Raw genomic sequence first — 26,963 nt, 5'->3', positions numbered from 1 at the left:
AAGCGAACAGCAGTAACATTTTGAGCAATAGAAGAGGCATTGAGAAAAAGAAAAGAACTTAACAAAGGAAAGAAAGCTCTAAAAACCTGGCAAAGAATGTCAATCAGAATTACAAAGGAGTGAAAGGACAGGTTAATGTTTCAAGTATAAATCCTCCTTTAGAGCTCTGTAAGGAAATGAGAAAAGTAGAGGAAGAGGAAAAATAAGACTTGAGGAGCAGCAACAGAACCAAAAACAGGCAGGCTAATTAAGAATCAAATTAGGGTCAGTGTTCAGTGTAACAACTGCAAGAAAGAAATTGTCCTCGATAGTAAGGTAGTCCTGAAATCAATGCTATCTTGGGAGTAGAATAAGTTTGACTGATATATGGCCACAGATAATGATACATTTTAGTTTAATCTCAAGAGCTGAAGAATGAAGGTGCATTGACAGCTAAGATTCAACATCTTTATATCAAAGCTAATTTAAGAAGTCAACAGAGTCAGACAGTGAAGAAAAAATTGAGATTTGAAATGAACAAATTGTAGTGATTGTAATGAGGTCAGCCAGGTCAGCCTCATGGAATATGGGCTCCCTGATTGGATCAGGTTAACAGCTCTGATTGGAGCTTTTAACCTGATCCAATCAGGGAGCCCTGGCTGAAAGGTAGAAACAGGAGGGTCAGAAGTTCTGTTCACTCAGAGTTGGCTCTGAGGAAGCTGGATCCATGTCAAGGAACTTCCACGTTTAAATAAAGGTGACTTGGTGACAGTATACTGGCCTCTGTGGGATTATTTCATGAATGGCATTGCTTTTTTGAGATTAAATAATTGCACAGCAGAAACATTTTCAGTTTTTTACTTCCCTATGTTCTCACAATCTGACTAATTATAGAAGAATGCCATGATTTAAGTGAAACCAAGGGCCTTTTATGGCCAGCTATGGAATTCAAGGGATCCTCAAACAATGAAAGGAGCCAAAAACAATACTGAAGGATCAGTTTGATTAGAAGAGGTTCTGATGGTGACGGACCAGTGTTTTTGTCTTCAGTGCCGTTTCTTTGTCAAGGCGGTGTTTGCACCGACAGTTCTATTTCATTTTATTTGAAGGAAATGAAAAATTGAGCATAAAGAGGTTCTGGAAGACAAACAACAGAAGTTCAAAGAGAATACCGCAGTACTTGTAGGATGAGAACTAACAGTCACAACTGCTCAGAAAATATTATGAACAACATGGCTTTATGTGGAAAGGTCAAGCAAAACAAATTCATTGCACATAAGAAATGACTAGATGTCGTGCATGTAAGTGAAACTGAGTGTATGCTGAGCCAAACCTAATCTGACAGACAACAGGCACATTTGTCGAATAACATATGTTAAGACTCAATTTAATTCACTTTGTTTTATATTTGAAAAAAACTTGAAATAATTGCATTTAGTTTTTATACGAATTTATAATTTGATTTTTCAAATATAAAAAGTTTTTTTTTAATTCGTAAGAAGTTTGTCAGTTTTAATTACTTTTGATCAGACACAGTTAATTAATGGATTTTTCTGTCACACCTGTCGGTTAATTAATGTTTGAATCACATTCATGAACTTACTAACATATTGGTACCAATAAAGCTTATTTCTGTCCTTGGCTTTGGTGATGTTAATTGGAATTCTGCCACTATAAAGTCATTGCTGTTACTACCTCAGTGGCTAAATTTGGATAACAATTTCTCTTTCTAAGATGCAATTTGTTACCATTCATATAATCAACAGGTAGTATCTGTGACTGTTAAAATGTCATACCATTTACAATCATTTTCAATACAAATGGGGACTCATGCATTACATTGCATCAGCTCAAATATCTTCCATGTAGAAGAAACTCTAGTTACATCAAGGCTACTATAAAGGCAAGGATATGAGTGATAAAGGGAAACCATTATCATTAAGATAACATGTTAAAATCATAGATGCAGAGCTGATGCTAGCAAAGTGCTGTTATTTTAACATCATTACAGCTGTTTAACAAAATACTTCAAATCAACAAGATGGAACCAGAAATTTGATGTTAGTAACTGGCTTTTTATTATCCAGTACCGGATGGTGACAAAAGAAAACAGAAGTTGCTGGACACGCTCAGCAATTCGGACAGCATCTGTGAAGAATAATCAGGATTAATGTTTTGGTGGCCTTTCCTCAGAATTGGTGGTCGCTAGGGAACTATTGGTTTATTTGCAGATGATTGGGTGAGGGGAGGGGGTAAGGAGAAAACACTCAGGAGGGATGGAGCCCGAAGAGAGAGGAGAGCAATTGGATAAAACACAGGAGTTGATAACAATTTGATTAGGAGGGTGGATGCCTGGTAATGGGGACAGTTTAGTGACTAACAGTAAGTAATGTGTAACGGCAAACTGTGATAGCAAGGCCTGATGTGTGTGTCGGGTAGCAGGCTAGGACATGGGAAAGTTCAGACCCTAAATTATTGAACACAATATTGAGTTCAGAGGGCTGAAGAATCCCGAAGCGGTAAATGAGGTGTTGTTCTTCCAGCTTGCGCTGAGGTTTGCTGGAATACTGCAGCAAGCCTGAGGCAGAGATATTGGCCAGGGAACAGGGTAATATGTTAGAGTGGCAGGCAACAGGTAGTTCAGGGTTTTCTTTTGCGAGCAGAATGTAGATGTTCTGCGAAGCAGTCACCCAGTCTATGCTTTGTTTCCCCAGTGTAGAGGAGACCACATTGTGAGCAGTAAATACAGTAGACTAGATTGTGTGAAGTGTAGGCAACGTGCTGCCTCACCTGGAAGGTATGTTTGGGCCTTTGGATACTAGAAACGGGAGGAGACCAATGGACAGGTGTTACACTTTCGACGGTTGTAGGAGAAGGTGCCATGGGGCTGTGGGTGGATGGCAGAGGTGAAGGAAAAGTGGCGGATGGAAGGAAGGGTGTCCCGGAGGTAATGATCCCTGCAGAAGGCGGACAAGGGAAGGGAGGGGAATATGTGTCTGATGGTGGCATCTCACTGGGGGTAGCAGAAATGGCGTCTGATGATTTTCTGGACGTAGATGCAGGTGGGGTGGTAGGTGAGGACAAGGGGAACCCTATTGCTGTTGTGGGAGGGAAGAGAGGGGGTGAGGATGGAAGTGTGGGAGATGGGTTGGACCCAGATGAGAGTCCTGTCAACAATGATGCTGGGAAATCCTCTGTTGAGGAAGAACATGGACATTTTGGAGGGTCCTATGTTGAGGTTGGCCTCATCAGAGCATATGCAGCAGAGACAGTTGCATATGGAGTAGTCTTTACAGGAAGCAGGGTGCGAGGATGTATAGACCAGGTAGCTGTGGGAATTGATGGGTTTATAGTAGATGTTAGTGGCCTGTCTGTCCCCATAAATAGAAACAGAGATATTGAGGAAGGAAAGGTAGGAGTCAGAGATAGATCAGGTGAAAGTGAGCGCAGGGAGGAAACTGGAAACAAAACTGATTAACTTTTCCAATTCCAGCCGAGAGACGGATGCAGCATTGATGATGCCATCGTTATTTCAGAGAATGAGTTGTGGGAGGAGACCGGAGCAGGACTGGAACAAGGAACGTTCCACAGACCTCGCAAGGAAACAGGCATAACTGGGGCCCAGGGCCACCCCTTTGACCTGAAGAAAATGAGATGAATTTCAAAAAGAAGTTTTTGAGAGTGAGGAGGGTTTTGGCCAAGCAGAGGAAGGTGGTGGTCGGTGGGGATGTTTCAGACCTTTGCTCTAGGGAGAAGCAGAGAGCCCTAAGACCCTCCTGGTGGGGGATGGACATGTAATGGGACTGCATGTCCAAGGTAAAGAGGAGGCGGGTGGAGCCTACAAACTGGAAAATCTGAAACTGGCACAAAGCGTCAGAAGATTCACAGATGTACGTGGGTGACAGTTGGACCTGGGAAGAAAAGGCTGAGTCAAGGTAGGAAGAAATGAGTTCTGTGGGCCAGGAGCAGACTGAAATAATAGGCCTGCCTGGCAGTTTTGTCTGTGGAGTTTTGGAAGGAGGTAGAAGTGAGCTGTGCAGGCCCGGGGTCTATCAGCTTGTGGGAAAGTGCATCTATTTATTCACAGAATGTATGGCACTCACATACCAATGAGTGCAATATCAGCAATTTGTAACAGAATGTAGGATTTGACTAATTATGCTGGTCACCTGCATCAATGCCAAAGTGGGACAATATCTTAGCATTGTGCTTCTGTACTCAAATGTTTGGAATATAATTTAGCAATTCACTGCATTAAAATTTTTTAAGCATTCATTAATCAATCCTGATGGACAATCAATTTCGTTTGATCATGCTAACAAAAACAAGAAAGAAATCTTGCAAGTTCAGAGGTGGGGGAGCTATTGGATATCAAGTCTTTTATTTATTATCTCTTGTCAGGAAAATGAGATGTGATAGAAAGCCCTCATAGATATTGTAGCAAGCAATGGCTGATTCTTCAATAGATTTTGGATCTGCAGGCAATCAGGCGATGTTGAAAAATATGAGGTTGCCAGCTTCCAGAAGGGCGTAGGTGAGGTGTAGAAAAGGAAGGATCCAAGCCTGGACTGAGTTACAAAAGAATGGAGATCTTAAAAAAAATCCTTGCTCTTTCCATCATAAAAAGGTTGCTGGAGGATTGCATAAGGCATCCCATCCATCCACTCGCAGACAGATGGCCAATTTTCAGGCATCTGGCTATCAAAGACATTCACATAATTGAATGGGCTCCCACTGATCCCATGCAATGCGAAATCCTGTTAGCCCTGTTCTGCTTGATCAGTACTGGGGCGGCACCAGTCGACACAACTTTGCTGAAAGTATCAGAATTTTGGCTTCTATTTTTTTTCAGGATAAACATTTTGTTTGTTACATTGATAGTTGTTGAGTTAATGAATCCATGATTGGACAACAACAAAGGATTTTCAATCTGAACAAAATTAGTTAGTAAAATATAGTATGGTACAAAAAGCATTGGATATTGAATTAAAAGAGAAAGAAGTTCTCATAAACCCTTCAGGTAAAGTTCAATTTATAACAGAGTATAATAGCTGTGTTGATAACTTTGGTGAAATGCCATTTAGGCATATCGGATAATGTTTATATGTGCATGATTTTATTGATTGTTAAAGATTTTGGAGGTTTTGAAGGCAATAATAGAAGAGTTACAAAATATTTAAAAACAAAATGTCCAGACAGGAAATAAAAGATTTGGATTATTGAATGTTGTTGCACTTGAGTTGGGGCAGAGTTGAAAGTGATATACTCAGGTTGCTGTGTCAACTTATGATCTTGGGAAATGCAATGGTTTGAACTTAGGTATAAGGGGTATTGTGATACTGTAAACTTCAAAACTTTAATACTTGCTCAAGGATTGTAAGAATGAGCAATAACTTTTTCTTGTTTCCTGAGATGAACAGGACAAGGACAAATTGTTATGAAGGAATTAAAGCAACAAACCACTTAATTATCCCTGGGAAGAAAGAATTTCAACAAGCTGTTTCCTGGGATAGAGAAGGTAACAATTGCTTGAAAACTTACTGCCTCATGACAGATCGACAGTTAAGATTGTCCTGAGGGACAACAAGGAATGTCCTGAAGTGAAGGGCTAATTGTAAAAGAGCATGTTTCAAACAGACAATTAACACCAAATGTAACGAGGAGTGGGGAAGCTACACTTAATAAGGCTACAAGCTTTCGACTTGATAACTCCAGAGATGTAATTAATGTTGATGATAATGTTGATTAATTAATGAATGGTTAGAGAGCATCATCAGTAATATCACATCAGAAACTTCACAGGACAGAAAGTCCTACAAGAATTCAACTTCAGGATTCTTCAACAGAAGAACACTGGAGAACAACACTGCACAAGGATTGAACACTGGGCATCCAGTGACAGATGCTGTTGTTTGGAATCAGAGCTAAATTCCAGCATTAATTGGGTAATTGTTAACTTGAGTTGTGAAGCTTAACTTTCTCACTTGACGGATCTTACTGTGGTTGCTACATGCAATAAAATTAAGTAATTATTTCAATAGTCATCTGAGAGAGTTCATTATAGGTAGCTGATGGTAATGTAGACACAATGGTATGATATTAATATTTGTATTTGATTAGGAATTAGTCACTTGATTCAACAGGCATGTTTGACACATCAAAAAATGAAAGTACTTTCAAAATTTTGGGCTGCAGAATATTGCACATTTCCATGAAATTCCAGTACTTAACCTGTCTTTAAAGATAACAACTTAACAGTTCTTCATACATTATACTTTGTCATCTATTCATTGAAATGCTATGCTGACTTTGACAAATTTCAATGCCAGCTAATTATCTAATGAGCCCATTCAAGTTGGTTGTTCCAAGGACTCCCAACTGTTTTCTTCTTCAAATCTATTTTCCTTCAAATTAAAATATTCTGCCTAACTTCCATTGTTGTTTCAAGGCATCAACTAAGAATATATTTTGAAGTAATATCTATATTATTCAAGAATTACTACTGTATTAAGATACACATGTTTAAAGTATTTAATTGGTCATCTTATGAATTGTCCACAATATCTAATGTATAAATGTGCTTTGAACCTATAAGTTACAAGTGTACTTAGGTCACACAGTAAAACAGAAAATATAAAGCTTACCATTTTCTTGTATCATGTCAGAAGCACATTGGTCTAGTATCGCCATATTTGCCAGTATTGTCACTACCTGTATTGGGTACAGGAAAACAAACATCACATTGTGCGCCATTACAGTAATACCTGGCATTGCTTTAAACTTTCTTAGGCAGCAACCTACTTTTCAGTTTTCATTCCATTTTACCCTAAGAGTAATGCTACCTGATGTCTTCACCATTATCCAATCCTCACCCAAATGGCAACATTTATTGGGATACTTCAATTATATGTGAGGATCCTATTGCGCTAGCTGCTATTTTTCCCTATATTACAATAGTCACTACATTTTACGGCGACAACTTGTGCTTTTTTAAACATATGTAATGTAATAAAAACATCCAAAGCCCTGAGATAGAGGCATTTTACCTAAGACTGTGCTATATCAGTCCATTAAAAGGAAAAGACGATCTAGTGATATTATTGCCAGACTATTAATCCAGATGTAACTTGCTGAGGAACCAGATTCAAGTTCATGTACAAAGAAGGTGCTCAGTTTAATTCCAAGAACCTCAGGACTGACAGCAGTGAAGCAATGTTCTTACCTTTTGTTAATTTCCCCTTTTATAATAAAAAATGAATTAATAGGGCCATAAGAGAAATTACAGAATCATTTGCCCTTTTATTTTCTGTCTGCCATCTCAACCCTGAAGAAAATTGGGAATTTGAATAAAGAACTAAATGGCACATGGAACAATTTGAATTCAAGAAAAACCAGGAATTCCGAGTATAATGATGACCATGAAGCTGTTGTTAATTATCAGAAAAATGCATCAGGTTCGTTTATGATTTTTAAGGAACGTAATCTGCCATCTTTATCCAGTTTGTCCAACATGTGACTCCAGTTCCACAGCAATGTGATCGCCTCTTAACTGACTTCTGGGTAATTAGGACGAAAAATATTGGCCTTTCCAGCGACACTTGTCTCTCATTCACAAACATTTTAAAAAAGGTCTTCCATTTGTCCACTACAGCTTCAGTAGAGGAGTCAGTAAAACCCCAGAAAAATGATTGAAATTTGTTGACATCATTATTAGAGATTAGACATCCATTTTGAAACTCATATTGAATGAGTAAAGGCTCAGTGTTTGTGTATATTACCAGCCTACAATCAGTCACACCACAAAATCCAGTGGAAAAATTGCAGTGGTTGTTTTTAAAGAAAAAATAATGGCAATTCACTTACAAAATAAGCACTCAACTTATTGCCAGAAAAGGAACCACAGAACTGACAGCAGTGAGGCAATTTCTTCCCTTTTAAATAATTCCTTTCCTATATGAAAAAGGTACCTCCCAGATCCTATAAACTGATGGGGTGTTAGCAGAGATTATCGAATCACTTTCTCTTTTCTGTCTGCAATTTAAATCCTTAAGAAAACTGGGAAAATTTGAGTAAAGAATGAAATGGAAATTTAGGCTTCCAAAAATTAAGTCCTCTATGAGATAGTACCTGCAGAAAAGAAGAAAAAACAGCAAACCACTTTGTAATATTCATGTAAACGGTAAGAAAATGATTAGATGACGTTGAGTTATGAAAGGTTTCAAAACATCAGTTTTATGTATTCTGATGCTGACTAAAACCATCACTTTATATCACTGTAAGTATCTGAATATACTTAATAAATAGCTGAATCAAAATATTTCTAATTGGCAGCACAAAAATATGATTCCTAGATTTATGGTTTAAATTTATAGATTAAAAATATAGAGTCAATAATAAATTACAATTTATTACAAACCTTCATCCCATCTATAGACATTTTCTTTTCACTTTAATTGTGCACCCATAAGGAAACAGGTCTGCAGGTTATAACACCATTACAAGGTAATACACTGGAAAAATAAATTATTGCACTGGTGCTGATATTTGCACTTCAATGAGCTTGACACAACATGAGTGGAATTTCTGGACCATCTCACAACAACCTCAATCTCAAATTTATTTGACTACACTCAATTCCTCTGAAGTGATAATTGATCATCTTTTATGTCCAGTGACTAACTCTCAGAAGGCTAGGTTTAGCTCATGACAATATCTACTTTTTTATTGCAAACTGAATCCTAAATGTGGGAAATGCGTAAGCTTTAGATTAGGATACATAAGTCTTGAAATTCAATTAATTTGCACCAGTGTTTAAATTTACTTCTCTGGATACTGCAACAAAATAGATTGCAGTTTCTAACTTTTTGAAAAGTATGCAAGAAATAAAGTAACTGCAGTGGTTATATGAGGACTTGGAGGTTTATCTCAGTTGGTAATAACACTTTCATAGATTTGGAAAGTTTTGGACTTAAACCTCAACTTGAGCACATGTTCCAGGCTGACTTGACAGTGCCATGCTCATGGTGCACTAGATTGTGGGAAGACATTGAATATAATGGACACTGCCAATGGCTTCTTGGAATCAGGCTGTAAGAGTCTGGTGCAGGGGATGAGAGATCAGCTTGGATCCTCAACATAGTCAGCAAAGAACTGGCAGGTATCAACTGCAAACATTGCCAACAGAGTGTGAACACACTGGTTGGGTATAAAGTCCAGTGCAGTGGGAGAAGGCCCTTCAAGTTAATTGGCAAGTCAAAGCTTCAAATTGGCTTACAAGCTGGCACCAATACACCATCAAGGGTAAAATTTGAGTAGAGGTAGTAAAGCAATTGACATGGCACTCCACAATAACATCCAAATGGTGTACCTAAGCCCTCCCAAAAAACAGCAGCCTGCACAGAGATGTGGAAAAACCCAACTCAAGTGTCAGCAAACCTTTTGACTTTCTCATAGTCAGGACCAACACACACTTTATTTTTATTTAACCTGTTTTTCTCATTTACATGTCCAACATGATATTACACACCTCTGGAGCAGATGGGACTTGAAACTGAGTCTCTCATTTCAGGGGTTTAGGGACACTACCACTGCACTTCAAGAGGGCCCTCAAGGCTCTCTTCATCTGAAAACATGCATATTTGTCTCCACTTTGTCATTACTGAGATTAATTCCAGAGATCTAGCTTCGGCTCACTAATTCAGCACAGATTAGGTAAATATGTCTCACTAACCAGCCCTGGCTTTAACCAATAGCTATTTTCTAAATGGCAGCAGCTCACTTAGCATTCACCCTTCTCTTTCAAATCTGACATCATTCCACCTGTCCAGAAAAGACAAACTCATCAAGTGTAACCTTATAGGGGTCTGAGAAATATGTGCTATGGTGAGATATGTTGAAATATATCTAAATTCCAAAAGTGCCTGTTTTGATGTTGAGAGCACCTCAATCCAGTTTTTATGCTCTGTACAAGTGGCAGACTAGGTTTCTCACAAGGCAGTAGTGAGTTATCGGTTAAAGCGGTTAACTGCTTGTTAAACATTTTATAAACGGCTCAACTCAGCTCATTAATATTCATCTATCTGTGTCACTAGATGTGCCCAAAAAGTTAGCTGTCAAGGAAACTCACCAAGTAAACAGAGCAAGTACCTTGGCAGATTCAGCTCACTCCTTGCTCTGAAGGCTCTCATGTTGCATCAAGAAGGGTGCAAGAGAGGCCTGCAGAGGCAGTGGGGAGATCACTGCCTATGGGGGGTCAAAGTGTCAATGCTGGATGGGAAAGAAGACATACTTATAAAAGTGGAGACAGGGGCAGTGACAGAGGAAACTCAAGATAAAAAGGGCAGGCAGGAGTGGGTATTTGGAACAGCATGGCTCTGGCAGGAGAGAGTTAGTAGCATTAACCACTACAGTAACTGCCACAGAGGAAGCATAAAGAAGTAGGGTGGGGATCATTAAGGTGTAATATTGACTTTCAAGAGGCAGGGAGGACAGTTGGAAATGAAGTTCAATGCGGTGGGCCTCCATGTAGGATGGGGGATGGGGGTTGTGGGGAGGAATGGGTGGAAATAAGCTGTTGGATGTTATAGAGTCATACAGTCATACAGCATGAGAAAAGACCCTTTGGTCCAACTTTTCCATGCCAAACATAATCCCAAACTAAATTAGTCCCACATATCCTCCAAACCCCTCCTGTTCATATATCCACCCAATTTTCTTTTAAATGTTGTAACCATACTTGTATCCACCACTTCATCAGAAAATTAGTTCAACACGCAACCATCGTCTGTATAATAAATCTGCCTCATGTCTTTTTTAAAAATCTCTCTCGTCTCATCTTATAAACGTTCCCCCTACTCTTGATATTCTCCGTTTTAGGGAAAAGAATCACCAGCAAAAAGGTGGACCAGGGCCAATGCCAAGCCCAGGACCAGCAGCAGGCAAGTGTGGAGAATAAGGAGCACCCAGCTCAGGACAAGGTCATTGCAGCAGGGCCCCTCAGGGTGCATGGGGTTTGTAGGAGGCCCAGAGCCTTTCAATATTGACACCATTTCCTGGAAATAATTGAGGTGCAGCGTCAATGCAGGCTCCATTTGTCCAGGGACACGGTGATGGATGCTGAAGTGGGATCTGAGGGCTGCAGGATTGGGATACCAGCCTCTCCCGATGGCTGTAAAGGTGAAAGCTACCCTGAACATCTATGTGACTGGCTCCTTTCAGGGACTGATGGGTAGGCTGTGTAGGATCTCTCAGCCATGTACCCACAAATACATCAGGACAGTGACTGATGCCATCTGTACAGCATCACACCAATTAATTGTGTTTGCCCATGATGAGGTCTGTGTTGCAGCCCAAGCACTGGGATTCAGACACATAGCTGGCTCCCCTCAAGTGCAGCGTGTCATCGAATGTGTGTACATGTCACGGCAAGGGCCCTGTCGCACTCTGTGGAATTCATCAACAGGAAGGGGCTCCATTTGCTTAATGTTCATATGAACTGTGATCATCGTTACCACTTCCTGGAGGTGCCACTACCCTGGCAGCTGCCATGACTGCTACATTCTGGAATACTGTCAATGTACCTGGTTTGAGGGTCCAGGATCCTTACAAGACTGGTTAGTGGGGACAAGAGCTATCTAATGTGACCATGGCTGGTGACACAATTGTACAACACACTGACTGGGGTGGAGCAGAGGTTTAATGGTGTCTGTGTTTCAGTCAGGGTCACTGTGGAGCAAGCAAAGGGCTGCTGATGCTTGAACCCATTCTGGGGGTCTCCAGGATAGTTCTGGCCAGAGTGTTCCTCATCATCCTGGCAAGTGGACGTGAGAGATGCCATGCAGCAGGGTAGGTAGTAAATGAGGCACATTTGGTAAGATACAGTAGTTTGGTAAGATTTTCAGGTTTAGCCAAAAATGTAAGATTCAGCACATCGTTTTTCTGACCTTGCTAAACAAGCTCCACCTCTATCTTTTTCTTTCCAATGTAAAGACATTGAAAGAGCTGTGACCTACTAAATTCATGTCCAAAGTTCCCATAGCTCCCCATTGAATCTAGCAGTGAGTGTGAGCCGGTGGTGCAAGTGGGAGCAGGTGGGATAACGCAAACGGAGGCAGCTGAGGGTGAGTACAGGAGCAGGCATGCCGAGGTGGTGACGGAGGGGCCACATCCCCAGGGCAATGGAGAGGTCAAGTCCCAGAACGATGGAGGGGCCAAGGGACATTCTCTGCAGCATGGAGTGGGCTGGGAAGCCTGGAGCAGGACTCTGGCTGCAGCAATGGAGAAGAAAAGTTTGGACTGTCTTTAAGTTTTTTCTTACTACTTTATTCTAGGTTAATGTGAATGGCACACATTTTTCACTGTATTTTATGTTGAATATGCGAGACAATAAAGGGTATTCAATTCAATTGAGATGGGTTGCAAGAATTCAAGATGGCAGCTCAACACCAACTCTCAAAGTCCTGGGCTTGCCAATTACACTCAAATCCCATGACAGTATCAACAAATGTTTTCAAGTAAGTGTGTACTCCTCCTATAACACCAAAGACACAAAATGGCTTTCTCTGGGCTATGAAAATGTTTATTTATTCCTTATTGCAGCCTTCAGTATGACCACCACATCATTTTGTCCCAAAGGTTCCTGAAATTGTCTAACTTGTTGGGGCTGACCTTGCTTGTTTCTATTCTTATTAATTGAGGCAAAGTCTAAACATCTTCAAGCAATGACTCCTTATTATCTCCATGTTTCTTCAGGATCCATCCCTGGCTCTTCCTCAACTAAAGGTTGGTGACAGAAACTAATTCACATAAACATTTGACTTAAAAATTTCCACCTCTTCCACAACCTTTTATGGCTACCAGACACATTTCTCATCTTTAGTCCATGCAGCTTTAATTTGAATCCTGTATTTGTCAGATGACTATGCAACACATTTAAATGAACACAGATAGTTTTGTATTTTTTAAAATCTGGAATATAGTTTTGATTATCATCTCATTTTTGCACATAATTTTAACAAAAACTGTCCTCCTCAGTTACATTAACAAATAACATAATTCAGTGCATCTGGCTTCAAAATGATGTTACTTTCTAGTCAGTTTTATAAAATCATAAATCAGAACTGTCTCATGGGTCTTGCTTTGCAGTTGCTAGCTAAATCAATTAATCTGTATTGAATGCCTCAATAAACTAATTCTTGCTTATTTCACCAATATGAAATCGGCATCTCACAAAAATCATTCAGCTTTATTTATAGTGACTGATTTTAAATGTCTGACCTTTCAAGGGAAAAGCAGCCTGCGGTAATAAAAAAAAATACCATTTATCAGTATAGTGGACACATAAACTTTCCATATGCAAGTACTTGAAAAACTCTAACTTTGTTAATTCTGGTGCATGTGTTATTCAACCACATTTACTACATGCAACTGACTTACCTCTTTAAAAAATGCAATTTGCAGATTATATACTTGGAGATTCAAAAAGCTAAAACAAGATGTTTTATTTTACAATGAAACAGTTCAGTTTTTCAAAGAAAGATCAGTTACATCTGCTGCATTTGGCAATCAGATCAAGATAACGTGTTAATGTGTCTGCTTTCCGAGCAAGGTAGATACATGTTTTTCTCTATCAAAGTCTCTAACTTTATGTTGCTAATCGACAGGAAGCTCTTTGGCAGCATTTTCAACATTGAAAATACCCCAAGGTGCTTCACAGAGGCACTGGGAAAACAAATGCTTTTTCTTCACAGATGCTGCCAGACCTACTGAGCTTTTCCAGCAACTTCTGTTTTTGTTCCTGATTTACAGCATCCACAGTCCTTTCAGTTTTTACATAGAGGAGAGAGATTTGTCCAACCAGATTTGCCAAAGGTCAGCGGTGCCTCAGTTCTACCTGCAGAATGCAATTTTACTGAAAATTGGTTGTGCTAAGTAGAGCGTACAAAGTAAGGGAATTTCTGATTTTTTTTGCTAAAATCACAATAAGTCCCAATTGTATATATTTAATTCTTATGTAAGAAGCACTTGCTCCTTTGATTTTCTTTTCTTCTTTGTGAGCTAGCATGGCCAATATTTGGCAAGGTAGGATTCCCTGGTTTTCCAATTCTCTTTCCAGAGGATTGCTGCTTGTACAAGTGCTCCAGCTTTGCAGCAGGCTGTCACTCCTGCGACTTACCACTCAGTCTGTTCTGTTTTCTTTTAAAGTACTTTGAATGGCATGGCAAGTATGACTCATACTTCATTAACAATTTCACATTCCCACAGGGGTGGCTGCGCTGGAACGCAAATAAAAATGGCAACTTTTTCATGGCACTGAAGAAAATACGAGCCAACTGAAATAAAAATAATAGATCTTTTTAAAAAGTTGAAATCATAGAATCTCTGCAGTGTGGAAGCAGGCCACTCCAGTCCCACACTGGGCCTCCAAAAAATATCCCACCCAAATCCACTCCTGTAACTGTGAATTTCCCATGGTTAAACCACCTAGCCTGCACAATCTTGGATACTATGGGGCAATTTAGCATGGCCAATCCATGTAACCTGCATGTCTTTGGACTGTGGGAGGAAACCAGATTGAACCCATGCAGACACAGGGAGAACGTACAAATTCATCAGCCACCCAAGGGTGAGATTGAACCTGGGTCCTTGGCTCTATGAGGCAACAGTGCTAACTGTCGAGTCAGTGATATTAAAATGAAAGGAAGTAGTACAAATGTGTTTCTGTAAATGTATGTACGTATTTTGTCAAAATGATGTTAGGTAGACCATTTACAATTTACTTTCTTCTTTTTACAATGGTTGTTTTATCGGTTTTAACATTTGATGAGCGTCAAAAACTGAAGCCTCTACAACCACAACTTTAAATTTCAGAAAAGAATTGAATTAATTTTCACAAGTATACTTTCATGTGCACTTTGTCAGCTCACCTTCTACGTATAGCTTCTTAAGGAGAATAATGCGTCAAATACATTCTGCTATGTAGACTATGATCAATGTTTTATCTAAATGCACTAACTTGATCTTTAGAGTAAGGAGTGTCAACTCTCTGTGGGTCACGACAGGCTTCGATAAGGATCCTTGTTGCATTCAGCTGCAACAAAATCTCACAGGCCATTGAATCAAAGAATGTGATGTTGGCAAGAGCAGATGAAGCCAGCAGGAACACTTCACCCGATGAGGCGTCTTTGCATAAATCTATGAGAAAAGAATAAACGTTTATATAATTACAAAGATTCCCGTGAAAGTAAATAGACCTTTTCAATATTTTATTTATCAAATTTCAAAAGAAAATAGTTATGCATAGTTATTATATAACATCCAATCTTTGACATTACCATTAAGCTAAATAGCAAATGTGACATGGAAATGTATCAACTTATACTTTCAAAAGCCTCTCAAGTTTTGTATTTTAAAAAAAAATCTTGTAGTACAGTTAGTTTAACACATAATGTAGATTAATTTTGATTATGTTATTCACATTTTATCTTCCTCAGGAGTAAGATTTCTTGTTAAGTAGATGCTTTGGAAATAGGATTTAGCACTGTGCAGTTGGTAAGAAAATTACCTGGGGATTTATGCAATCACTAAGCTAGCTATAAGTTATTTTTAAAATTCTTCCAGGACAAGTGATAATCCCAACAGAGAAAGATGTGGTTGTGTGGCAGCTGGGGGTTTATTAGTACAGTAAATTACTGTAAAATGTGGGATTAATGCATACTTATTTAAAATACTAATTGAAAATATTTTGTATTCTATTATTTCCCTTCCTAAACTGGCCAGTTTGTCTTACGTAAGAGCAACTCTTTGACAAATAATGCCATCTGCAGGAATAGGAGAAGTTTTACTACATTCAACAAATCTGCTGCTGGAGAGCTTTTTCTGTATGAGGACGGAGGTATCCATTGTTAAAAGTTGCAAGACTTCTTTGTGGAAATGTTTATGGCAGTCTCACTCCATTCCCTCACAGGCTTTGAAACAACAGCATAAAATTGAACGTAATTTTGCATTAGAAATAGCAAGAACTGTAGATGCTGGAGTCCGAGATAACACAGTATAGAGCTGGAGGAACACAGCTGGTCAGGCAGCATTAGAGGAGCTGGAAAGTTCACATTTCGGGTTGGGATCCTTCTTCAAAACTGAGGACGCGGAAGGGAGCTGGGAAATAAATAGAGAGGGGGATGGGGCTGGGGAAGGATGGTGATAGGTGAATGCAGGTAGGATGTGGTGGGAATTAGTCAGTGGAATGGTGGGGTGGATGGGTGGTAGAGAAGATAGAGAAGTTGTGACAAGTTAAGGAGGCAGGGGTGAAAGTGAGGGTTGGACATGGGTGGGGAGATTTTGAAACTGATGAATTCCACGTTCAGACTATTGGGCTGCAGGCTCCCAAGGTGTTGATCCTCCAGTTTGCAAGTGCTATCACTGTGACACTGGAGGAGGTTCAGGATGGATATGTTACCCAGGGAGTGGGAGGGGGAGTTAAAATGGTTGGCGACTGGAAGGTGTTCTTTGTCGTGCATGGACCGCAGATGCTCTACAAAATGGTCTCCAAGTCTACGCTTAGTCTCACCGATGTAGAGGAGGCCACATCAGGAGCAGCGGATGCAGGAGACCACGCTTATGGACGTGCAGTTGAACCCCTGTCTGAAGTGGAAGGTTTGCTAGGTGCCTTGAATGGAGGTGAGGAGGGGAGGTGTAGGGGCAGGGGTCGCACTTCCTGCATTTGCAGGGAAAGGTGCCAGGGGTGGAGGGGTTAGTGGGGATTGTGGAGCAGATGACAGAGTTGTGGAGTGACCAGTCCTTATGAAAGGCAGATATGGGTGGGGAGAGAAATTACTCTTTGGTTGTGGGGTCAGATTGTAGGTAGTGGAAATGGCAGAGACTGACATGCTGGATGCAGAGGCTGGTGGGGTGGTATGTGAAAACAAGGGGGATTCTGTGTTTATTTTTGTTGGTGGCAGGGCAGAAGTGTGGGAAATGTAAAAGATGCAGTTGAGGACATTTTAGATCACCAGACAGGGGAAGTTGTGGTCCTTGAAATAGGAGGATATCTGGGATGACCAGGAGTGAAGCGGTCTGTCTTGGGAGCAGATACGGTGGAGGTGGAGGAATTGGGAAAAGGCAATCGCATTCTTGCAGGAAGCTGGGTGAGAGGAGATCTAGTCTAGGTAGCTGAGAAGGTCGATGGGAGTTCTGAGGAAGGGTCACTGGACCCGAAACATTAACTCTTTTTTTTCCTTCACAGATGCTGCCAGACTTGCTGAGCTTTTCCAGCAACTTTGTTTCTGTTCCTGATTCACAGAGTCCAGTTTTTTTCCAGTTTTTATTAGGCTTGAAATAATGTCAGTTTCAAGGCGGTTACCAGAGATGGAGATGGAGATGGAGAGGTCCAGGAAGAAGAGGGAGATATCAGAGATGGGTCCAGTTAAATTTGAGGTTGGGGCGAAAGGTGTTAGAAAAGTTGATGCATTGTTCAAGTTCCTTGTAGAAGCATGAGGCAGCACCGATATATTCATTGATGTAGCAGAGGGAGAGGTGGGGGATAGTGCCAGTGTAACACATATCCTCCAAAGAGACAGGCATAGCTTGGGCCCATGCAGGTGCCCATAGCCATCCCTTTAGTCTGTAGTTGGGGGAGGAGTTAAGGTAGAAGTTGTTCAGGGAAAGGACAAGTTCTGTTAGTGGATGAGGATGTCCATGGAGGGGGTCTGGTTGGGCCTGGCGGGACAGGTAGAAGCTGAGGTCTTTTAGACCATCCGTGTGGGGGATACAAATATACAGGGATTGGATGTCCACCATGAAGATGAGATGTTGGGGGCAGAGAATTGGATGTCTTGGAAGAAGTGGAGGTCACGGGTTGTGTTCCGGACATAGGTGGGGAATTCCTGGACCGAGGGGAGGTGACAGAGTCAAGGTAGGTGGAGATGAGTTCAGTGGGGCAGGAGCAGGCAGAGACAACGCGCTAGCTGTGTGCAGGGTTGGAAAACAATGAGATTGGAGTTTCTGGTGGGAAGTGACCTGATGTGATAAGGTTATGAATGGTCTGAGAGACAATGGTTTGGTGGTGAGTGGTGGGATAATGATGGAGGGGGTGATAGGATGTGTCAGAGAATTGGCACCTGGCCTCAGCGATATAAAGGTCAGTGTGCCATAACACTATCACGCCTCCCCTGTCCTTGGGTTTGATGGTGAGCTTGGGGTGGGAGAGGAGGGCTCCACGTTCTGTGGGTGAGAGGCTGGAGTGAGGGAGAGGGGTGGAGAGGTGAGGTGATCAATGTCTTGACGGTAGTTGGAAATGAGGAGGCCACGGGAGGGTAGGATGCCATGGGGTGGTGTCCAGGAGGAGGGGGTGAGCTGGAGACGGGAGAAGGGGGTCTGTAGATGGTGGGTTAGACTCACAGTTAAGAAACAGGTGCAGCGATGAAGGCAATGGAAAAAGAGATCGACATCCAAACATGAACAGAATTCATTGATGTGGGCGGAGTGGAATGAAGGTGAGTCCTTTGCTGAGGACTGGCTGATGTCCTCAGTGAGGGGGAGGTCTGGGGGAGGATGGTGAAGACCTGGCAGGGTTTGGGGCCAGAACTAGGTGGAGAGCTAGAGCTGGGGGTGGTGTTGAAGATTGTCTCAGGAGCAGAAGTGACTCTTCAGTATCCGCAGCAAACGTGACATCAGTGGCAGTGGAAGTGGTGGCAGCTGAAGAGACGTGAACGGTGTTGGTAGAAGTGATAATGTTGGTGGCATTAGTGGGAGAGGCCAAAATAACTGCATGGTCAACGGTACCAGGCACATTGAGAGGGAGGCCCTGGAATGGGTTGGGGACTGGGGTGGTGGAGGAGGCCTGTGTTTGGTAGTAAGCAGAGGTAAGTTTAGTGCACTTATGGTTTTTAATGACAGACAGCATAGAGAAAAAGTGTTGCTTGAGGTTGTGGATCCTGCACAGAACATAAAATAGAAGAGGTCCTTTTCAGGTCTGCGAGATGGAGGGTCTGAGCTGGAGTAAGGTCGATTGTAGTGCCAGAAGATGCCAGCACATTGCTATGAGCACTCACTCGGTAACATTGTCAATCCAAGGCTTCCTCCAGTGCCACAAGACACCACACGCAAAGTGGAGGAGCAACACTTCATATTCCAACTCGGAAGCCTACAGCCTGATGGCCTAAAACATGGAATTCACCAGTTTCAAAATGTCCCCACCCCTGGCCTCGTCCCGTGTCTAACCCTCCATCTCATCCCCACCTCCTTGGCTTGACACAACCTGTCTATCTTCTCTCCCACCTATCCACCCCACCCATCTCACCAAACAATCCCACCACTCCCTACTTCCGTTCACCTATCACCACCACACCATCTACCTTCCCCAGCCCAAGCCCTCCTATCTCTATTAATTTCCCAGATCCCACCCGCCTCCCCTCCCTCTGAAGAGGGGTGCTGACCAGAAACGTCAACTTTCCTGCTCGTCTGATGCTGCCTGGTCTGCTGTGTTCCTCAGCTCCACACATAACTTTGCTTTACTTGTTTCTAAGTTAGCTGCCTCAAAGATAGGTATAGTAAATGAAAACATCACACTGGTACACTGAGGTCTCTTAGAGCAAGGTGTGAAAGTATTTTGCTGGAGCAGAGAAATTAAAGCTTTGCTGTGGATCTAAAGCATCATGTGGGAATATATGTGCTGCATATTTTGACATTCCCAGGCTGGTTTCTCAGGGTGGGGTTAGGGAGTGGGAGTAGGAGCGGCAAGGGTGTAAGGAGAACTATAAAAATTGGTGCCCTATGCTATGGTGTGATACCGAACTCAGTCTGGTGACATGTCAGTAGGGGTGGTGCCCCTCTTTTCTGAGAATCTTGTGCCCCTTGATAAGTACCTGTCCCTATCGGCGGCCCCCACCCCAAGGTATTCCCACACCCACATCTTCCTTCCGCCCTATCTTGTTTGCCGAGGTCACTCGTCCCTTTTTACTGCCATGTTTCCTCCTCCAACCTACCCCTGCCCCACACCTTGCTGCAGATTTCATTGTCAGCTGGACCCAGGAGATATCTTGACCGTACCCATCTACTGTTACACCCACTGATAATCACTGTTAGGGACAGGGTGTCATCAAAGCCATGGCCTTTGGCCTCAGTGGCACTGCTGGAACTTGCAGCCTTTTCACATCCTGGCATGTCTCTAAGACATGACTGCCTCTCCAGTTGGCTAATAAATGGCTGAGTTGAGGCCCCCAACCAGAAACTTGTCTCAAGTGGAAACAACCTTTCCAATCAACCCTGGTAAGGTCTTAAAGAAGCTTTTCTGTTTCTGTAAGGTCTCTCATTCTTTTAAACTTCAAACAACCCCAATCTACGCAACCTTTCCTCATACAAAAATCCCTCCATGCCCTGGATCAACGAGTGAACCTACTCTGGACTGCCTCCAAAGCTGTACATCTTTCCTTAGATAAGGGGACTAAAGCTGTTCACCATTCTATGTGTAATCTTGCTATTTTAGCAAGATTTCTCTTTTTTTATTCTGCCTTAGCTCTGAATAAAATGTCAGCATTACATTTGTTTTCTCTATTACTCACTGAACTTGCCATGATTTACGCATGAGGACTCTTTATTTTTCCCCTTACTTCATTAACGGGATGAGGATGTTGCTGGCCAGGCAGTATTTATTGCCCAGATAGCAGTTAAGCGTCAACGACATTGCTGTGGGTACAGGCCAGACCAGGTGAGGATGGTAGTTTCCTTCCCTGAAGGACATTAGTGAACCAGATGGGTTTTTCCTGACAATTGACAATGGATTCATAGTCATCATTAGATTCCCAATTCTAGATATGATATTGCATTCAAATTCCACCATCTGCTGTGGCAGGATTCAAACCCAGGTCCCCAGAACATTATCTGGGTCTCTGGGTTAACAGACTAGCAATAATACCACTAGGCCATTGTCTCCCCACAAATCCTACTATTAAGTCCTGCTTTGCTGTAGCTTTCTGCTCTATTTCTCTGTTTAAATAATATTCACATGATAATAATACACTGGATTTCACACTAAAATGCATTCTCTCACATCTCCCCCCACATTATGTTCCATCTGTCAAGTTTTTGCCCACTCAGATAAACTGTTTATATCCCTCTGCAGGCTCTGTGTCATCTTCACCACTTGTCTTCCCACCTATTTTCATATTATCTGCAAACTCGTCTATAGTTCATTCAATTCCCACATGTAATCATGAATATATACATATCGTAAATAATTGGGGCAGCCCATTGATTCCTGTGGCAGTTGACTATCCTGAAAATGCTCCCCTTTATCCCAAATCTCTATCTTCTATTAGTCAGCAACACCATGGGCTCTTACCTTAATGCCTTATCAAACACTTCTTGGAAATCCAAATATTTTACATCTGCTGGTTCCTCTTGATCTGTGCTGCTTGTTAACTCTTCAAATAATTCTAATAAATTTGTCAGACATTTCCTCTCTCCTGTGTGCAGCAAAGCTGACTTGATTACATATGTATTTCCAAATGCTCTGCTGCTTTATTCTTTATATTATATGTAACATAGAACTGTACAACACCGGAACAGACCCTTCAGCCCATGATGTTGTGTTGGACATGGTGCCAATTGGGACAAATTCCTTCTGCGTGCCCTTTCTCCATATCCCTCTATTCCTTGCACATTCATGTGCTAATCTAAAAGTCCCTCAAATGCCCCTATTAATTTTGCCTCCACCACCATCCCTGGTAATGTATTCCAGACACCTACCACACTCTGTGTAAACACTTGCCCATCCCATCTCCTTTGAATTTTCCCTCTCTAACTTTAATTGCATGCACCCTAGTGTTAGACATTTCAACTCTGGGAAAAAGATTCTGGCCGTCAACCCTATCTACAGATCTTATAATTTTATAGACCTCTATCAAACCTCCCCCCAGCCTGTGCACTCAAGAGAAAACAACCCAATTTTCTAGACTCTCCTTACAACTCGTACCTACTATTCCTAACAGCATCGTGGTAAACATCTTCTGCACCCTCTCCAAAGTCTCCACATCCTTCCTGTAATGTGGCAACCAGAACTGAACACAATACTCTTAAGTGTGGACTAAACCAAATCTTATAAAGCTGCAATATGACAACCTGACTCTTGAACTCAATTCCCTGGCCAATAAAGTCACGCATGCCATACGCCTTCTTCATCTTATCTACTTGTGTGACCACTTTCAGAGAGCTATGGACTTGAATCCCAAGATTCTTCTGTACATTAATGCTATTCAAGGTCCTGCCATTAACTGTATACTTTTCCTTAACATTTGATCTTCCAAAGTGCAGTGCCTCACACTTACTTAGATTAAACTCCATCTGCCATTTCTCCATCCATATCTGCAACTGATCTATATCCCACTGTATCCTATGACAACATTCTACACTGTGCACAACTCCACTGGTCTTTGTATAATCTGCAAATTTACTAACGTAACCATCTACATTTTCACCTAGGACATTATAAATGGACCTTGAGCCTACAAAACATCCTTCTCTCAATATCCTCTGTCTTCAATGGGCAAGCCAAATACATGGCCATGTCTCAGTGGATAGTATGAGGCTTAATCACCTAGATGAGCCTACCAAGAGGGACTTTGTTAAAAGCTTTACTAAAATCCATGTAAACAACATCCACTGCTCTACCCTCATTGATCACATTCATCACGGTCTTGAAAAATTCAATCAAGTTAGTAAGACAGGACCTTCTCTGCACAAAGCCATGGTGATTGTCCCTAATTAGGCCATGCTTTTCAAAATGTGTGTAAATCCTGCCCCAAGAATTCTCTTCAACATATTCCCAACCACCAATGTGAGACTCACTGGTCTATAGTTTCCTAGGTTATCCCTATTTCCCTTCTTGAGCAGATGAACAACATTAGCTACCTGACAGTCCTCTGGGACCTCTCCAGTGGCTAGCAAGGATGCAAAGATCTTCATCAAGGTCGCAGCAATCTCATGTGTTACCTCTCTCCCAAAACCTGGGGTAGATACCAACTGGCCCTGGGGTCTTATCCAATTGACTGTAACATTTTCACAATGATAGATATGAAGCTAACTGGCCTTTTGTCACCTGTTAAACTTGTTTCCCTCTCTTTTTAAATAAAGATGTTACACTGGTGGTTTTCCAATTCTCCTGGACTGCTCCAGAATCTAAGGATTCTTGGAACATTGCTATTCGTGCATCTCTATCTTTGTAGCTACTCCCTATAACATCCTAAGATCAGCCCATCAGGTCAAAAGATTATCAGCCATTCGCTATATCAGTTTCCCTAGTACTGTTCTCACCAGTGATAGTTATTGTATTCATTCCCTCCCTCACATTTGTCCCTTGATTAGCAGTTTTGGGATGCTGCTCATATCTTCTACTGTGAAGATTGATGCAGAGTACTTATTCAAATGCTCTGTCATTTCCTGACTCTCCATTATTATTGTTTCTTTATTCTCTAAGTCATCTATATTTGCTTTGACCTCTCTCCTTTTTATATAAATGGTTTATAAATTATTCTTATATGTTTATATATTTCTATCATTAATATGTTGGTCCTCCATTTAATGAAGTTGAATGGAAGGGCTATGTCTGGCAAGCATCTCACCAATCAAATAAACTGAAATTCACAGTTCAGAGCTAAATTAACTCTTATATTCTGATAAAGCAATAGGTTGTATTAAGAAAATTTGAAACTGACAAATCAACTTTTGTTAAAACCTTAATTCAAGAAACAAGTTCACGCGTATTCTACTTCAAAACATCATCTTTGATCTGTGTACTTTCAAGAATGCATATTAATAAATCAATTTCAATCTTTGTGTTCTGAACCTTCCAAGGCTTGCTTAAGTGATAGATAATGAAAAGTTAATTACCATTGGCACTGAATAGACTTACTTTCATAAAACATATCCTGTTGATGTTTTCTGCTGCTGTCAAAATACTGCCAGATAAAACATTTTCCCATTTCAAGTATCTGGTCTCCTTTAATTTTTTTTTCATGGAACATGGGCATCACTGGCAAGACTATTACTAATGCCCATCCCAATTGCATTAGAAAAATTGAATGGATTGCAAGACCACTTCAGAGTGCAGTTCAGAAACAATTACATTACTATGGGTCAAAAGCTTCATAAAAGTCAAATCAAGTAAGGAAAACAGATTTTCTTCCTCATAGAACACGAATGAACCAGATTGTGTTTGCATTAAACTAGTAGATACATGGCTACTATTGCTGGCACTAGCTTTTTATATCCAACTTATTTGTCAACCAAATTAACAGTCATTCTAAGGATCACTAAATTCATGGACAATATCTTACAAATGATCTTGGTTCCTTTCTTGGGTTCCACTTGAAAGTTTGTCTGTCTACTAAGTTTGGTTTCAACTGTTGACAATAGTTTTCCTTTATTTCTTGAAATGTCTACAAGTTAAAGTGTTGGTTTAAAGGACAATAATGTAATTTACAGTAATGTCACTTGTACAATTTGTACCAGGCTATCTGGGATTAAGAGGTCCAGGAGGGTATTTAGGGCTGGGTGATCAGTAGACAGAGAAATTGTCAAAGTTGGTGTTTTCTCCAAATGTTAAGATATTTTAAGACATTGACCAAGATGTTCACAACTCAGCTAAGGTGCTCTTTATAAATTGAGAATAGTGTGAAGCATTATTCAAATTACAAAGGATATAGTGAATAATTACAATCCAAAAGCCCTAAGGTACCCTAGAAAGTTGAATCATCGGAGCGAACACACGTGATCCCTGTATATGGGAGTAACAGATTTTGTAAGCACGGCGAAGGTGATTGGTAGCTCTTAGGCTGAGGTTTAAACATAAGAGCAGCATTGGTCAGAGACGCTGCGAGGAGAGAGAAAGCAAGGTCGTGAGCAATGGTCTACTATGTGGGTGGTAGGTTGTAAAGGAAGGGAAGCCAGGAGAGGTTCAAGTAGAGAGAAGTGGTGGCACAGGCTGGGAAAGCAGGAAGGGAGTAGCTGCAATGAGGGGGAGGCTTTGAGATGAGGTGGAGCTATAAATGGGGAAGAGTCTGTCAGAGGAGGTAGAGAATGTGATGAGGGAAAGTGAGAAAGGAGAAAGGCTATGGGGATTTAGAAACTGCAAGCAAGGAGGGGCTGTGAGAAGGAAGGCTAACAGATGGTTAAGGTTATGTCAGAGAGAATTGGAAAGGAGGGGAGAGGTTGTAAGCAGGAAAGAGATTGAATGGGGTAGAATCTGACAGATGGAAGATTGCAAAGTTGGTGAAGAAACTAATAGAGGCTATAATGTTGAAGGATTACAACTGGCGAAGAGACTGTGAAAGGGAAAGAGTGCCTGCAAAGTGGGGAGAAGCTGAACAGGAAGAAAAGAGGCTACAAGAATGCAAAGGCTGCAGGGGGGCAGGGACAGAGAGGAAGGGGGAATAGTTTTAAGCCAGAGAACAGAGAAATACTGAACTAACTAGGAGCCAGTAAAACTGAAAGTTACCAATGACTTCCTACAAATGAATATGGAACGTCTAGCTAAAGACTACGTAAGCTCAATAGGAAAACATATAGTGGATGTGAAAGCAATGAACACTGTTAATTGGATAAGTTAATTCTGAACATATTTTCACAGGAAAGATTAATTGGCTTTAATTGGATTAATGAAATCGATAATAATTTAGGAGAAATAATTTTGGAGAACCTGGGACTAAAGAACAGAATCAAAAGATTAAAACTAAATCATTCAGGAGATAAATTAGGAAACGTTTCTACATAAAAATGGAGGTAAGAATTTAAAACTCTCCTCCACAACACCATCTGATATTAGACTAATATCAATACCAAATCAACTAATAAATTTAGATCTGAAGTTGAGATCTGAGATGCAATAAAGTCTTCCAGCGTTGTACGTATACAATGGAAATTTGTTAGCTGTGACTTAACCAGTCCATGGAAGGCATGATAATGGAGATAGATGACAATATGTAGAAGTGTGTGTTAGTTATTTTTAAAAGAATTGCTGCTTACTTACACATGAAATTATCTTGCATTAATTTAAATACTGTGGTGCCTGGGAAATGACTGGTCTCCTTGCGTGTTGCAGTTTTACATTTAATGAAGGGGTAATTACTGCGGAGAATATTGAATATTTTATTCTGTTTCGGTGTAATTCCAAATACCCATTTGTTAACACAAATACAGAGTGTAAATTATCATGTGATTGCATTTCTAATAAAGGAGTTAAAGGATTCCCAAAAGCAAAAGGGATTGAGAAAAGAAGACCTTGTGGAGTCAAGAAGACCCACACTCTGAAAGTGGAATTTAAGCAATATGAAAGAGAATGAAAGGGTATGGGACAAAATGTGCAAAATAAGTCAGTAAAGTAAATTTCAACAATGTGTACCAAATCATGCTGTAAGTGGACTTTCCACACTAAAAAAAGTATTGTGTTCATTGTAATCACACCTTTCAGTGGATAGTGTGTTAATCTTGATATTTTTTCAATACAACTTTAAGGATTGTTCAACTGCACACAGATATTAGGGCATAATGAAGAATATTGGCACTGATGTTCTTTTTAGAAACAAAAGGAGATAACAGTGAGGACTTTGCTGTGTTGTTCCAGGTTTCAGGAAAAGCATCATCAACTTATGATAATATTTGTAAAACTATTTCAAGAAGCTTCACATGAGCATAAACAGTAAGGAAATTGAGATGGAAATATTAAGGTAGTGACCAAAACCTGCTCAAAGAGGTAGGTTTTAAGGATAATTCAAATTAAGGATAGATGGAGAGAAGGAAAAAATTAGGGAAGTAATTTAAGATCTTAGGTCTTAGTTAGTAGAAGATGCAACTGCAAGTGGCGAGATCAAGGAATTTGGGGTGTCTCACTCAAGATTGATTAGGATCTATCTTACTGAGTCTGAAACATTTCCTCATAATCTAACAGTGCTACTTTAACACAAACATGACAATAATGTAAGCAAATTAATCAGTAA

The 26,963-nt window shown here is 40.8% G+C and overlaps 1 protein-coding gene across 1 annotated transcript in view; it reads right to left on the bottom strand.

Annotated features, from left to right (window-relative positions):
• LOC125459436 (protein inscuteable homolog) overlaps nt 1–26,963 on the bottom strand; it is a 410,574-nt gene that overhangs the window by 13,134 nt on the left and 370,477 nt on the right. Inside the window, exons 9-10 of the mRNA XM_059651868.1 lie at nt 14,993–15,171; nt 6,624–6,690 (exon numbers count right to left, since the gene is read on the bottom strand). Of these exons, the coding sequence (XP_059507851.1) occupies nt 6,624–6,690; nt 14,993–15,171 (246 nt within the window). The remainder of the gene's footprint in view (nt 1–6,623; nt 6,691–14,992; nt 15,172–26,963) is intronic.

The sequence above is a fragment of the Stegostoma tigrinum genome, chromosome 17 (genome assembly GCF_030684315.1).
Source record: "Stegostoma tigrinum isolate sSteTig4 chromosome 17, sSteTig4.hap1, whole genome shotgun sequence".
Classification (NCBI taxonomy): domain Eukaryota; kingdom Metazoa; phylum Chordata; class Chondrichthyes; order Orectolobiformes; family Stegostomatidae; genus Stegostoma; species Stegostoma tigrinum.
Note: the sequence above shows the minus strand (reverse complement) of the source record. Positions and strands in the feature narration are given on the sequence as shown.